The sequence below is a fragment of the Brassica oleracea genome, chromosome C4 (genome assembly GCF_000695525.1).
Source record: "Brassica oleracea var. oleracea cultivar TO1000 chromosome C4, BOL, whole genome shotgun sequence".
Classification (NCBI taxonomy): domain Eukaryota; kingdom Viridiplantae; phylum Streptophyta; class Magnoliopsida; order Brassicales; family Brassicaceae; genus Brassica; species Brassica oleracea.
In genome coordinates this window covers 39,144,551-39,160,332 of record NC_027751.1, presented here as the reverse complement: position 1 = coordinate 39,160,332, position 15,782 = coordinate 39,144,551, and the positions used below count along the sequence as shown (strand labels likewise).

Here is a 15,782-nt window from a genome sequence, read left to right as displayed (position 1 = left end):
AGATGGAAGAGAGGAATGAAGAGGAGAGAGAGAAGGGTCTTAATCCTTTCTTTTGATTCAATCTTTGAAATTTTCTCTTTAATTTTTTTATTTCTTCCAGTTCTGTAGAAAAATTGCGATATGTCTAAGGTTCCCCTAAGGAATCTAAGAGCCTAAGATTTTAAGTTAGTGCTTTGATACTGTGACAAGAAAATTCAAGTCGATATGAAAAGCTTTCTTAGATTCACTTACAGGACGTCGGCTCTGCCTTATACGTTACAAGATAGTGTTCACTAGTATCAGTACCCGAATGTTTCGTATTTACATAATAGGATCCCTACTATTTCCCAATAAAAAGTGATTTTGAGAATCCAATAACCTTACAGGATAATTCTTCATTAGTCGAATTTTGATAGGTGGCAAATTTTCCTTTTAACTTCACTGCTTTTCTTTTTTTAATAAAAAAGTTGGAAATGAAATCAGGAGCGTGAAAGATTTGTTGATTTAGGGGAGAAGGAAGAGGATTAGGGTTTAGCCACCTCTCCGACATGGCTGGTGAAGCAGAAAATTCAGACGAAGTAAATGGGTCGAGCAGCAGCATTCCCACCTCGCAAAAGAGAAAACGCTCCTCAGTATCTTCTGGTGACGGAGCGAAGAAACGCTCGCTGATGCTCCTGGATTCCGATCTTCTCGACTGTCCCATTTGCTTCGAACCATTGACAATTCCCATCTTCCAGGTTTTGTTAATAACTAGACTTCCTAGCTTGAAACTGTAATTTTGGTAAAAAAGAGAGTATGTTTTGTCTCCAATCCGACACTTTTGTGTTCTTTGTTACATTTACTGTTAACTGTTTGAATCAGTTCATGTTGGCTAATTTGAGATCTACTGCAAAATAAGTTGGATACAGCTTTTAATCAATTGGGTTTTGTATTATATAACAGTGTGATAATGGACACTTAGCTTGCTCTTCTTGCTGTCCCAAATTGAGTAATAAATGCCCCGCCTGTGCTTCCCCCATCGGTGACAAAAGATGTAGAGCGATGGAGAATGTTCTTGAATCCATTTTCATCCCATGCCCAAACGCCAAGATGGGTTGTTCAAAGAATGTCTCTTATGGGAAAGAATCAACGCATCTAATACAATGCAGCTTCTCTCTTTGCTCCTGCCCTGTAGTCAACTGCCGCTACGCTGGATCATACAAGAATCTCTCCGATCACTACTGTCTTACCCACCCGGATAGTGAATGTTCAGATTGTTTCATTTGTGGACTCTCCTTCAGCGTGCAGACGAACATCAGCGATAAGATATTAGTTTTGTGGGAATATAAGAAGCATCTGTTGTTTACAGTGGAGTGTTTCGAGGAGACGTATGGTGTTAATGTTGCTGTAAGCTGCATCGCACCGTGTGCTCCAGAAGTTGGAGAATTCTCATACAATCTCTCATACACTGTGAATGGACACACCGTGACTTACGAATCACCAGAGGTGAAGAGGGTTCTTCAAGTGAGCGGTCAAACCCCTCAAGCGAATTTCATGTTGATCCCTCGCAGTTTGTTGCGTGGTGATTTGTTGAAGATGAAGCTTTGCATCAAATCAAGAAGCTGAACAACCGATCAAGAAGAGCGGGGTCATATAGAAGAAGGTCCTTCTATCTTTTATATTACTGCGGAAACTGTATCTAGTGAATGAACTAGTAAAATCAAGGTATACACCCCAAACTGGCGTTAATATGCATGTTTTGGCATGATACATATATAACTAAGATCTAGGCATAAACATTTTTGGCTTTACGGATTGGTTTATTTGGTTTGAGAAAAGCGTTGGCCACATTCGGATCATACCATATTTGGGTGGCATGGTTTTGCAACAAAAATGTAGCGATTTTCAGTTTATCCCCCTACCCATCATGACTGAGGAAGCTCTCTCTAGCGATGTCATTGAAAATTATTACTTTGGAAGATTACTTAATAGATAAACTTGTTTTCGATTCACTACATCGCTGTTGATAGTGAATCTAATACTCTAAGTCTCAAACGCTGGCTATATAGCCATTTATTGCTCTTTATTTCTGCCACTTTCTTACAAAACCTAAAGAGATAGTTTGGCTCCATTTCTATGTAAGGTAACTGAAGTTTAGTCATCAAGCGTGAATAGACTGAAGATTTAATGATACGGTATTGAATTCAATGTTCATTTAGTATATGAATCTGACAATTATGGAAGGAACACTTAAAAGACAAAAATAGTGGCTACATTTTCTTAATTAATTGGAGACTTGCTCATGTATAATAAATACACAACCGCTGCAAAGCAATGGAGACTGTGCTCGCATCAGTCTTTTGTATCATGCCTTAACGCCAAGCTTGGATGCACTGAGAACGTCTCTTTGGGAAAAGAATCATTGCATAAGAAGGAATGTAACTTCTCTCCTTGCTCTTGTCCTGTACAAGATTGCAACTTCGCCGGCTCATACATTGATCTCTACGGTCACTATAATTTGTGTGCGCATCAGGATACACAATTTCGGATGGACACAGTATGACATATGAATCACCAGATGTGAAGAGATTCTTGAGGTAAACTTGGAAACTCCTCAAGAGAATTCCATGTTGATCCCTCATAGTTTATTGCGTGGTGAATTGTTGAACTTGAAGCTCTGCATCAAGAAGTTGAACCAAGAGTAAGGTAAATGGGTGATATAAAAGGGGTGTCCTTCTTTATTGTTTTCACCTATGGAGACTATCTATCTCCTCCGGTTTATTTAACCCATCCATTATCCTTTATATATAAGTTGTGACATGTGAAGTAAGATCAGATTTGGTTTCAGTTTAAAAAGATCTGTCTTTTATCTATCTCATTCTTTCTTACGGGCTTGTCTCGTTTAGGAATCTACTCAGTTTAATTTATCAAACGCAGTATGTTATTCCATTGATAATGCTACCACAGAAACATTACTAATGACGTTATCCTTTTTTCAGTATCTTTCACTAGACTGTTATTACACGTCCTCTTACAAGAACACATGTACAAGCATTGACACCGATAGAACAAAACCATTAGCTTGGAAGGACAGGGAGCCCTCTGTTCGACGATCCATCCAAATACAGGCGCCTGGTTGGTCGCTTGGTTTACTTACGAATGACTCGGCCAGACTTTAGCTATGATATTCATATGCTCTCTCAGTTTATGGACAAACCCAAGGTAGCACACTGGGAGGCAGCTCAACGTGTTGTTCGCTATCTTAAAAGCTCTCCAGGACAAGGTGTTTTACTTCGTGCAAAGTGCAATCTGCGGTTACGTGTGTACTGTGATGCAGACTGCGCTTCTTTCCCTTGTCAAGGCGGTCTCTCACAGCGTTTGTAGTGTTCCTAGGCCAGTCACATATCGCCTGGAAGACTACAAAGCAGGACACAGTCAGTCACTCTACCGCTGAATCAGAATATCGGGCAATGTGAGCTGCAATTCGGGAAATAAAACGGTTGATGCAGCTCTTTCATGAAGTTGGTAACCCATTGCCTGAAACAGTTCATATGTACTGCAATAGTCAAGCTGCTATACACATTGCGGCAAACCCTGTGTTCCATGAGATAACCAAACGCATCGAGAAAGACTGTCATAATGTACGTGATGCTGTGACTTTTGGGCGTATCAAAACGATTCATGTTCGTACACATAATCAGCTGGCTGACATTCTCACTAAGGCTCTTGGATATCCAGATTTTGTCAAGTTTTTGCCCAAGTTGGGTGTTCTCAATCTCTACGCTCCAACTTGAGGGGGAGTATTAGAGAATATTAGTGATAAATAGTTAGAGATATATCCTAGAGTTATTATTAGATAAGTCCTATTATACTTATGATAGGATGTCAACTCATGTATATATATTGTGTATCTTGTAAACGTATGAATACAACAGAACATTCTTCTCTTTTGTGTCTGGTTTTACAATGTAAAAGAGTTGTAGCTAAATACTTTTCCCCTGCAACATCCTTATTCTTTCTCTTGTCTGAGTTGTATTCATCGAGCATCTACGATAGACATTTCTAAACGAAGAATTTCACAAGATGATCAGATCAAACCAATCAAATTTTGTTGCACCCTTTCTTGAAAGTAAACACTTACTACGAAAAGTCATAATAAACTAAGCTGATTTTAATCACATCGTGATGGTCCAGTGGTTTCCACTAGATGAGAAGTCGCTTTGTTGGTCCAGGCTAGGAATCAATTCCTCTCCAGTACGAAATTATTAGTTTCTCATATGGCCATGTGTCGTGAATTTCTAACTCTCACGTAGAGCAATCGGATTTGCCTGTCACTGGTGGATAAGCCCCAGGGAATTAGTCTGTTGGGTCACCGCCCGTCGAACACCCTTGGTTAATAAATAAAAAAAACTAAGCTGATTTTTTGGTTTTGTCTCATGACTTTGCCTCCAAACAATAACATTAAATCAATGAAGTGCTATCATATTCTCCATCATTGAATCATAGGAAGAATGGCTACAATAAGTTGAAATAGAAGGTAAATAATTATTTATCTAGCTTTTTTATCAACATTTTTCATAGATAGAGAGAGATGTAAACTCTAACAGTGACTAATTGTTCATACAACGTAAGACATCGTTAGCCATCTGACAAATTAAGAAGTGCATTACGTCAGAAGTAGGACAAAATATGAATACTCAGTCTGAAAAGAGAAGAACAGTGGGTCTAAGTTTAAGCATAAAATGTGTTAAAAAAAAAGGTTAAAGCCTACAAATACTAAGAAAAAAATGCTGGATCAATGAGAAAGAATGCCACTACAAAAACAAAACAGTGTTAGAAATTGTTTGGGAGGAATAATGAAAGATTCACAAAATGAATCTGATTTGAGTTGTAAGGTTATTCATCTCTTGGTCCAATTTACAATGATTACAAAATGACAATTTATACCCATGGTCGTGACTCCTCTTAATCAAAAATAGAAGTCACTTAAGTTGGGTTTTTAACATCTTAAATGCATTATTGAGTTTTGTAGCATTGGCTCTGGCACTGGTCCAAAAGGTAAAAGCAATGGATCCCCTTCATCAGTCTTGCCAGTTCTCATATTGTTATCACGGTGCAACTGACGAACTTATTTTCAACCATTTAGCACAATTGTAGTTGATTTTCCTAAATAATTAAAACTTGTTTATCCGACGGTGTGTTAATTGTACGTCCCATTTTTTCAAGAACTTCAGTTAAGAATTCGACGTGATGGTTTCCCTATTTGAGTCAACTAAAATTAAGTTAATAGCGTTGTCTAGGCTGGGCAAATAAACCAAACCCGAGAATCTGAACCGATAAAAATGAATCCGAACCCGACATAAATACCGAACAGATCTAGTTTTATGGTATTTTGGATTATGAGTATTATCCGAACCAAACCCGGACATAAATGGATATCTGATAGAACCCTAAACATTCAAAATCCCAAAAAGAACTTGTATCAAACATGGTATAAATTTCTAATATGTATCCAAAATATACTAAGATATTATTGAACATCTAAAGTAATTATCTATCACATGAAAGATGTTGGTTGAAGGTGGCCGATGAAACTTGAGATTTTGGTTTTGTTTTCATTGAATAATGTTTCTCATTTCATGAAAAATTCTTTCTATCAATAACTATGTTTATCTTTCGTTTGATTTTAATGATCACGTATGATTTTGTTTTCTCATTTTTGAATCGATTTTACTTATGTTTTGGTAAAAAATTAATAAAAATCAGGTATTTTAAAATCGAAGAACCGATTTTACTTATGTTTTGGTTACAAATTAGGTACAAATCAGGTATTTTTAAACAAAGAACCGAGTGGGACCAAACCCGAAAGTACATCGGGTTTTACCGGTTCTTTGAAGATTTACCAACCCCGAACCCGATAGAACCCAAACCGGTCCCGAACCAAACTTTTATATAACCCAAATAGCCTTGATTTTGATAACCCGAAAAACCGAGACCCAATTAGACAAAACTGAAACCCGATTGGGACCCCGAGTGCCCAGGCCTAGCATAGGCTCTTGTAATTTGTTTGCGAATGCAACGTTTACGTCTACTATGCTGGAGAGAGAGAGAGAGAGAGAGAGAGAGAGAGAGAGAGAGAGAGTAGAAGTATTTAGATGTCTAGTAGACTAACACGGTCAAATACAAGAAAGGGAACAAAATTTTAGCTGTTAGAACTAGAAGCATTGTTGTTGCCAGAAGCTTTACGGAGGAAAGAAGAACTTTTAGTGAGTTCCCCTAGTGGTTTATCCGTAAATCTGATAAAATTGTAAACAAAACCTCCGGCCACAATTCCGATGATAGGACCAACAATGTAAACCCAAATTCCTTTATACACTCCCATACAATAGCTGGTCCTAGACTTCTTGCTGGATTCATTGATGCTCCAGATATCGGTCTAATAATATTCAAAACCCAAAATTAATATTTATGTTCAATATATGAATTTTCTTTTTAGTAGAATGAAAAATGTAAGTTTTACCCGGCTACAAAGACGTTCAATATTATTGTCATCCCTACCGCAATTCCAGCTAATTCTCCGATCTGTCAAATATATCCAGAACAACATAAGAATCTCCATTTGCACACTAATATGAATGATATATATATATGTATAAGGAACACTAACCGCACGACTATCTGTGGCAACACCAGATATAACGAACATGAGGAGGAACAGATAGTGATCTCTGAGACGAGCACTCGTGCCGCCGAATCAGCTGGAGTTGTTCCGAAGAAAGCTTCGGCTGTGACTTTGAACATTAGCCTCAATGTCAAACTAGCTAGTAAGGACCCCGCAAGTTGTGCACCTATATACGATGGTACCTGCCCAAAGCATTGTATACAATCATATTAGTTAAAAACTGTGCGACTTGTTTTGAAAAAGTTCTTGACAAATGTAAATACAAAACCTAGTGTCTGAATCGATCTACAAGTCTTATTCTAAGAGAGAAGATAAGTTACCTGATACCAAGGAAACCGCCGGAAAATGGCAAAACAGATAGTGACGGCAGGGTTAAAATGTGCGCCAGAAATGTGACCAACAGAGTAAGTCATGACCATAACAATAAGTAGGGGTGGGCAAAAAACTCAAACCGAACCGTGCTCTTTACATAACCCAATTGGTTCATGTTTTACTCAACCCGAATGGTTTGGTTTGGTTTGGGTTCAAACCGAACCAAACCGAACCAATAATCTAATATATTTTTATCTATTGTAAATTTTAGTTAAAGTTTCGTTTAACATATTGTAAATTTTAGTTAATTTTATTTATATATATATATGTTAACATATTGTAAATTTTAGTTAAAGTTTCGTTTTCCATTTTTTCTTAACTTTCATATATTTTAAAAAAAATCCAAATATGATTCAAATAATCCTAATACCTAAAGATTGTACCGAAAACAAAACCTAAAAACTGTAAGCATCTAAATCGTAGCCATCTCGTTTCGTTAATCTTCTCCAATTTTCATTCTCTAAATTATGTAACAAAGTTATTATAGGATCAATAAAAACAAAAAGGTAGATGCAAATAGTTTTTTAGTTAATAGGTTTTGGAATGCTTACAAGTATTTGTTACGCTAATTAGATTACAAATAGTCTGTTATTTGCTTATTATGTATTTCTTACTTTGACGTGGTTAAGAGTTTTGTCATCGAATTTTAAATTATTTTTTGTTTCATAGATTTTAAAAAAAAAACAAACTAAATCTAAACCAATCCGAGCCAAACTAAACCCAAACCGAACCCAAACTAAAGCTAGTTTGGTTTTAATTGGGTTGAGTTTTATAAAACCCAAATTAACCAAACCAAACCGAATCCAAACCCAAACCGAACCCGAAACTAAACCGATATATCCACCCCCAAACAATAAGACCCCAAGTCACACATATCCCTGGAAATGTCACTTTTCCACCGTACAACACATTCACCACCACCACTCCACATCCAGAAAATATTATGAAATACGTCCCAATCAACTCTGCTATCAAATACGACAAATTTATTTAAAAGGAATAACAAATTAATTTCTTTAAAATATGTATTTCTCATAACTATGCAATAAAAAAATACTTCGTTTTCTACTTTTTGAGCAAGGCAAACAATGCTGGGGCAAGTACATATGATTGTCTCGATTCCTCCATGGCAATCTTTTTCTATGCCTTTTTCAATTCTTGATATTTGCTCCTCTTCGATTCCTTCACCATGAGAAGTCATTTTTGGTTAAGTTTTAAATTAAAATATAGGTTTGTACAAAAAAGCTAAGAGTAGAATTTTTTTTATGTGAGAAACGGGAATCTGAAATATCTATTCTATTAAAACAACAGTGTGACCACTTGATAAAAGAAGAGTCCAACTATTATTTCAACAACACATACATTTTTATATGATAACTGCAACCTTTTTTTAATTTCCGAATGTAACCACCACATATACACACCAGATATAAAAGGTACGACAGTTAACTAACTTTTTTACAAGAAACAAACGAGGTGATCATTTTCCGTGTAACCGGCGGAACTCATTTCCTTCTACTATATGATAAATGATTTAACCCACAAATTATTTTCTCATGACCAGAAATACAAATATATTATTTTTCTCAAATATGTTTTTATACGTTAGCTAAAAATACGGGCCATGGTCTATACCTAAATGACATTGTTACTATTTATTTAATAAATAGAGAACATGTCTACGTATGTATAACAACATTTTTTTTCTTTTTTTTTTGACAGCAAGACATTCACAGACTCATATCTATAAATTTCAAATCTATAAATGTATAATAACATTTCAAATCTATAAATTTGCTGGTAGCATTCAAATCCGCCTAAAGCACACTACATTACTCAAATTACCAACTTTATAATATTTTCATATAGGTGACCATTAGATTTATCTAAGTTTTTTCGAGTCAACTATTACTGGATCACAGGTCAATAATTATTTTTGGTTTTAACCGAATTTTATGGAGTTTTAACATAAATTTTATAATTTAATCCAAAATCTGAGATAAATTATATGCAGATCACTCAATTTACCATTTTAATCGTGGATTATGATCAAATATAAAAATATCGCGAAAAGATATTAAAATTATATAATAAATTAAATTTAGCAAAATTTAGATCAATACAATAAATCAATATTTTTGAGTATATAGGTTGTATATAATCGGATCCGGGACCTAGACTTACAGGTAGATGCCACATAGGTTTTCGAGTACAAATATTATAAATTACGTTAATAATTCAAAATGCTAAAAATTCTAAAAAGTCCTGATTTTATTAAAACTTGGTTACATATTTCATCATCAAAATTATTTCTATTAAAATGTTAAACATATTATAATCTGCACAATTATAATTTTTTCTTTGTAACATTTAAATGTAAATAACAATCAAAAATACAAATTATATCAAATAAATTTGATTTTTTTTAGCAAATAAATCTACACTTTAAAAGTGCATATCAAAATCTATAATAGACAAATATGGTTACAAAGAAATGGACATACGAGCATATATGATTACAAAAATCCGAGCGAATGTCGGATCAACTTTTAAATTGCTATTATTTTATAAATAGATTTTGATTAAAATTTATACACAAATATGATCTCAGAAAAAACAAAAATATGTTTACAAAGAAAAAGACAAATATGAAAATTAAATTTCTAAATAAAAACAAATATACCCGCCCTTTTATGGGCGGGTTAGATTATCTAGTATTCTTGTTAAAAATATTGGAGATCAGCGAGCTTTTTATACATGCCAAACAGAAATGAATTGAAACCATCACAGAAGGATTGGATTAATTCTGATGAGTTGGACTATGATTCGATGGTAGAGATGATAAATAGGATAAGACTTTGACGTTACGTGGAGATATGTAGAATTCGATACTAAGATTGTTACTAATTATTCAATCAAATATGGAGTTCCACATTGTCTTTCTTCTGTTACTATGCAGACCTGTTAAAGAGCAATTTAGAAAATAGTGACGAAAGAAGCTATATATATATATATATATATATATATATATATGTATACAGAGAAGAGGTGTCACAAATTTTAGTAAACGATTTGCTTGTGTCTAAATTATTTTATTTTTCTTTTGAATTAGAAAAAGCAAGTAATTTTATCAAGGGCTTATTTGTTAAATAGCCAAAAAAAGTGAAATTAGATTTTTAAAGATAGAGTAGAGAGAGATAGGAAGAGAAAGTAGAAGAGAGGTGGTGTTTTTAGTTATTAGTGAATTTTTTTTTTTGTGTCTATTGACGGCAGTTTTTTTTTGTTGGAGCGTTAAGGAAACAAAGATATAAAAATTAGTTGAAATTTGTTATGCAAATATATAAGGGAAAAAATTCTAATATCGCTGTTAAAAAATTAAAGAACAAATTATAATAAAAATATTAAAAAATATATTTTTAAAAATTATTATTTCTAGGTATGACACATGAAACATATTAGATTATAATATAATATATAATACTTGACCTGCATGTCCGTACGAGTATTTTTTATTTTACAAGTGTATAACTTTGATATTATAGTTAACGTTTTAAATATATGATATAGATTTTAAATTTATATATTGTGTAACTTTATAATCTTATGTTTATTTATTCGACATTATTAATATATAATTATTTGTTTTAGACATAATTTTTTTGTTAATTGTTCATATATCTAATTTATTAATTTAGAGTCATATTTGAAAGTTACAGTGCATGTTTTTATTTTGGACTTATTGGAGCTTTACCTTGCAAGGCATAATACATAGACATGATTCTTACACAATTTTACCTTGCAAGGCATAATACATTTGTTTTTATCTAATTTATTAATTTAGAGTCCTATTTGAAAGTTACAGTGCATGTTTTTATTTTGGACTTAATGGAGCTTTACCTTGCAAGGCATAATACATAGACATGACTCTTACACAATTTTAAAATAATGTATTTTGTATCAACCTGATAATATTCCTAAAATAAATAGTAACATTAACTCATATAGTCATTCAATTCCTTTTTTGATTATTTGTAATTAAATTTTGAAATCAGTAAACCTTAATTTCAGTTTCTGGAGTCAAGCCTTACAAGCTTGGAATAATTCATCTCATCCCACCCGGAGATAATCCACTCTTTCTGGTCTGCATGGATAGGTACTTTGATTTGTGATGCTATATTTTGTTGCATGAGCATTGAAGATATTAAAACTTTGTTTCTCATTCCAAAAAAGTTAGCAGAGCTTCTTGTGGGATAGATTTCACTGGTGTTAATCATGTGGTGCTGTTTGAGGATAACTAAGAGAAACCAGATTTTTAATGGGAAATCTAATTTTCTGTGTTGTAAGGACTTGCAACATTCTGAATTGAACTAATGACGTCGAGATCAGTCGACGACTCTGAACTTTTACCACTAGCTCATCTACAAGGAAGCTCAAAACTCATAAACTCAATCTCATATCAATCAAGGAGAAGGATGAAGCTTTGCCTCGAATAAGAGAAAATGGGAGTTTCTAAACTGAGGTTTCCTCTGAGTAAGCAGCAATGGTGGAGGCATTGTTGCAGAAATGATATTGATAAATTTTATATTTTATTTCATCTGAAATGGATTTTTAAAAAAATTGTATGTGTATAAATTTATATGTTAAATTACTAAATATATTGTTTAAAATTTTGAGTACCTTCGTTTGTTTCCCCCTTCCAATGCTTTCATAGGGGAAAACCCAACAATTTCAGACGTGTTAAATCTCCGGTCTTCCTATCAAAGGCCCATGACCTTTGTTGAGATATGCATTGCCTATCAACTATGAAGCCATCAGAGATGTGCAAAAGCCTTAAGATTGCAGGCGTTAAGGCGATATCTTTATCATTATGGTTAATTCTAATTTTGGATGTACAGCTTGATGATGATTTAGATCATTCATTTACCCTGAATATTAGGTTTGGTTTGGTTCAAACAATGATAGTAGCCATAAAATTCTTAGTCCTACAAACAATTGCAAGTAAGCTAACTCAAAAATTCCATACATAAATAATTTAAAATCCCTCTATAGTATTACAAAAATACATTATAACTATAGAATTAAGCAAAACAATTAATTTATAACAAGACACATGAAGACAACTCTTACTTCCAATTATGGTTTAAGACCTATGAAGATAATCTACTTAAAACTTCAACAACAACATATAACAATCAAATTTTAAACGATACATCATTGATCCATCTACTTTTTCTATGAATAAAATTTATAAATAAAAATGACAAAATCTAAATCAGAATCAAGACCGAAAATTTCATATCCCTATTTAGACCCAAGGGCTCGAATAGAACTCAAAATTTTATTGGATATAACATTGTTATTTGAACCAAACAAAAAAAAACAAAAATAACTAAATCCAAAACAAATTCAAATTCAATCGAAAACCAAAGTCCAAAACTGAACAAGAACCAAGCTGAAAATAAAAAATTACAATCTGGACGCAACCAAAGTTTATAAAATATCATTAAATAAAAACTATTAATTTAAAAACATAAATTATAAATATAAATAATCCTGCGTAGCCACGCGCGGATAAAAATCTAATACTATTTTATTTTAAAATTCAGTACAATAAATTCATAATCTGAAATCATTAAAAGAGCACCCCTTCAAAATATGATTTTTCAAGGGAAAATTGCCAAAATATAATGAAAAGAAAAAACAGCATCTTTGACCTTTTTAGTATAACCCTTTTTGTCCATTTTTTGTCCATTTTACCTTTCCATTTTCAAACTTAATGAAATAAATAATTTTGCGAATAAAAAAATTATAAAATAGAAACAATTGATAAAATACTCATATACACAGACTAATATTTTTTTGGTTGAAATTTTGTTAAATTAAAATTTTAAATTATGTTCTACGGAAAGTATATTTCATCTTCTACGAAAAATGGGTTGGTAGAAATTAAATTCCAGATTAAACAAGTTAATCTACTATCTCTAGAACGAATAATCAACTTTTAAATCAAATTCTAAATAAGAAGAATGTGAATATGAATTATAAAGATAGCTACATTTTCTCTGGATGCAGCTTCCACTTTTATGAGTAATTCTAAAATTCTATGAATACAAAATCTAAACACAACTCAAATGGCACATATGGTAATAGTTTCTACGCAGGGTAGAGGTGTGTACATTATACGGATAAGAATAACCATATTTCCAAAAATGTGGCAAATTCACTTAAAAAATATTCTAAAATATTTTGAAATCTTTTTACTTCCTAAAACGTGTTTCAACGATTTTCTTGTAAAATAAATAAATTAAATTATTTCAAATTATGTATTTTGATTTATTTTCAAAAAAAAACAAAAAACAATAAAAAATTTGATTTATTTTTAAAATATATTTAAGAGTATATATGTATTTATTTAAAATTATAATTTATATTTATTTTCATTTATTTCTTTTGGTTAAGATATATTAAATCAAATTGTCTAAAATTTAAAAAATGATATATAAATTGTAAAATTATCAAAAAATAAAACTAAACGAAATTCATATATTAAAGTGATTTGGGGATTTTATTTTCCGTTTTGTATCCATTTAGATTTTTTTAGTTAGATTAGATTTAATTTATTTTTTCTCTGTCTTTTTTTGTTTTATATTGATATTTAAAAGTGAGTTTTAAAATTGTTAATTGATAAATTAAGTAGATTGGGGTTTTTTGCAAATATTATACTAAAGGGACTAATTTATCTTGTTTTTATACTAAGGGAACAAAGATTGTGCTTTTTTGTTCTATTTTGGCAAATTTCCAATTTTTCGATTTTTATAGTTTGCATACAATACATTTATTTTTAAAAATTTAGTTATACTATAGAAAAGATATTTATTTAGGATAAAATATATTTTCATGTTGTGTTTAAAAATAAATTTTAGCATTTATTATTTAAGTATATATATATTTTTATAATTAAATACATTGTTATGTTTAAGTATTGTAAAAATACTGCAAAATTTTTTAATGGTAGTTGTAAACAGAAATATTATCTTCCAATATTTTTCTAATTTGGAATCTTTTATTTTTGAAAAACAAATTGGTGAAAATAAATTTTCACAAAAGGAATACTTATTAAGACGCTATAGAATATACATTCAGGTTGGATTAATTTCTCAGATTTCGGGTATTTCGGGGTATTTTAAAATTCAATATCGGATACGGTTAGGTAACCCTTAGATCCGGTTCGGATGGGTTATATTCAAAATATCTGAAATTTAATCGGATTTGGTTTGGTTCATGTATCAACAACAAAAATCAATCCAAAAAAAAAAAGCTACCCGAAATATCTGATTCTAAAACATATTTTATAAATCAAAATGGACAATTCTTAATAATCTTAAAGAAACACCAAGTCAAAAGAAACCAAATTATCTTAACACAACATAAGAGACGTCTAGAAGAAACTGACACAGTCAAATACAAGAAAGAGAAAAAATTTTAGCTGTTAGAACTAGGAGCATTGTTGTTGGCAGAAGCTTTACGGAGGAAAGAAGAACTTTTAGTAAGTTCCCCTAATGGTTTATCCGTAAATCTGATAAAGTTGTAAACAAAACCTCCGGCCACAATTCCGATGATAGGACCAACAATGTAAACCCAAATTCCTTTATACACTCCCATCACAATAGCTGGTCCTAGACTTCTTGCTGGATTCATTGATGCTCCAGATATCGGTCTAATAATATTCAAAACCCAAAATTAATATTTATGTTCAATATATGAATTTTCTTTTTGGTAGAATGAAAAATGTAAGTTTTACCCGGCTACAAAGACGTTCAATATTATTGTCATCCCTACCGCAATTCCAGCTAATTCTCCGATCTGTCAAATATATCCAGAACAACATTAGAATCTCCATTTGCACACTAATATGAATGATATATATATATATGTATAAGGAACACTAACCGCACGACTATCCGTGGCAACACCAGATATAACGAACATGAGGAGGAATGAGATAATGATCTCTGAGACGAGCGCTCGTGCCGCCGAATCAGCTGGAGTTGTTCCGAAGAAAGCTTCGGGTGTGACTTTGAACATTAGCCTCAATGTCAAACTAGCTAGTAAGGACCCCGCAAGTTGTGCACCTATATACGATGGTACCTGCCCAAAGCATTGTATACATATTAGTTAAAAACTATGCGACTTGTTTTGAAAAAGTTCTTGACAAATGTAAATACAAAACCTAGTGTCTGAATCAATCTACAAGTCTTATTCTAAGAGAGAAGATAAGTTACCTGATACCACGGAAACCGCCGGAAAATGGCAAAACAGATAGTGACGGCAGGGTTAAAATGTGCGCCAGAAATGTGACCAACGGAGTAAATCATGACCATAACAATAAGACCCCAAGTCACCCATATCCCTGGAAATGTCACTTTTCCACAGTACAACACATTCACCACCACCACTCCACATCCAGAAAATATTATGAAATACGTCCCAATCAACTCTGCTATCAACTACGACAAATTAATTTAAAAGAAATAACAAATTAATTTTCTTTAAAATATGTATTTCTCATAACTATGCAATAAAAAAATACTTCGTTTTCTACCTTTTGAGTAAGGCAAACAATGCTGGGGGAAGTACATATGATTGTCTCGATTCCTCCATGGCAATCTTTTTCTATGCCTTTTTCAATTCTTGATATTTGCTCTTCTTCGATTCCTTCACCATGCGAAGTCATTTTTGGATAAGTTTTAAATTAAATATAGGTTTGTAC

At 32.4% G+C, this 15,782-nt stretch overlaps 2 protein-coding genes and 1 pseudogene across 2 annotated transcripts; 1 reads left to right on the top strand and 2 right to left on the bottom strand.

The window, feature by feature from the left end:
• Positions 1 to 188: 188 nt before the first annotated feature.
• On the top strand, positions 189 to 2,000 carry LOC106339485 (E3 ubiquitin-protein ligase SINA-like 7). The gene is made up of 2 exons (XM_013778309.1): positions 189 to 716; positions 922 to 2,000. Exons 1-2 carry the CDS (start codon positions 528 to 530, stop codon positions 1,582 to 1,584), a joined length of 852 nt encoding a protein of 283 aa, XP_013633763.1. The 5' UTR covers positions 189 to 527; the 3' UTR covers positions 1,585 to 2,000.
• Positions 2,001 to 6,160: 4,160 nt separating this feature from the next.
• LOC106338854 lies at positions 6,161 to 8,213 on the bottom strand (annotated as a pseudogene).
• A 6,281-nt stretch (positions 8,214 to 14,494) lies between these two features.
• On the bottom strand, positions 14,495 to 15,746 carry LOC106338853 (putative aquaporin NIP4-1). The gene is made up of 5 exons (XM_013777736.1): positions 15,615 to 15,746; positions 15,295 to 15,519; positions 14,963 to 15,160; positions 14,814 to 14,875; positions 14,495 to 14,729 (listed from the first exon to the last, which is right to left on the bottom strand). The coding sequence occupies exons 1-5, from the start codon at positions 15,744 to 15,746 to the stop codon at positions 14,495 to 14,497; spliced, it is 852 nt and encodes a 283-aa protein (XP_013633190.1).
• Between the last annotated feature and the right edge of the window lie 36 nt (positions 15,747 to 15,782).

Coding starts and splice junctions, on each gene's coding strand:
- LOC106338853 (XM_013777736.1), bottom strand. CDS start 15,746: ATGACTTCGCATGGTGAAGGAATCGAAGAAGAGCAAATATCAAGAATT. Junction 15,520..15,614: donor TTGTTTGCCTTACTCAAAAG/GTAGAAAACGAA, acceptor AATTTGTCGTAG/TTGATAGCAGAGTTGATTGG. Junction 15,161..15,294: donor GGCGGTTTCCGTGGTATCAG/GTAACTTATCTT, acceptor TGCTTTGGGCAG/GTACCATCGTATATAGGTGC.
- LOC106339485 (XM_013778309.1), top strand. CDS start 528: ATGGCTGGTGAAGCAGAAAATTCAGACGAAGTAAATGGGTCGAGCAGC. Junction 717..921: donor TGACAATTCCCATCTTCCAG/GTTTTGTTAATA, acceptor ATTATATAACAG/TGTGATAATGGACACTTAGC.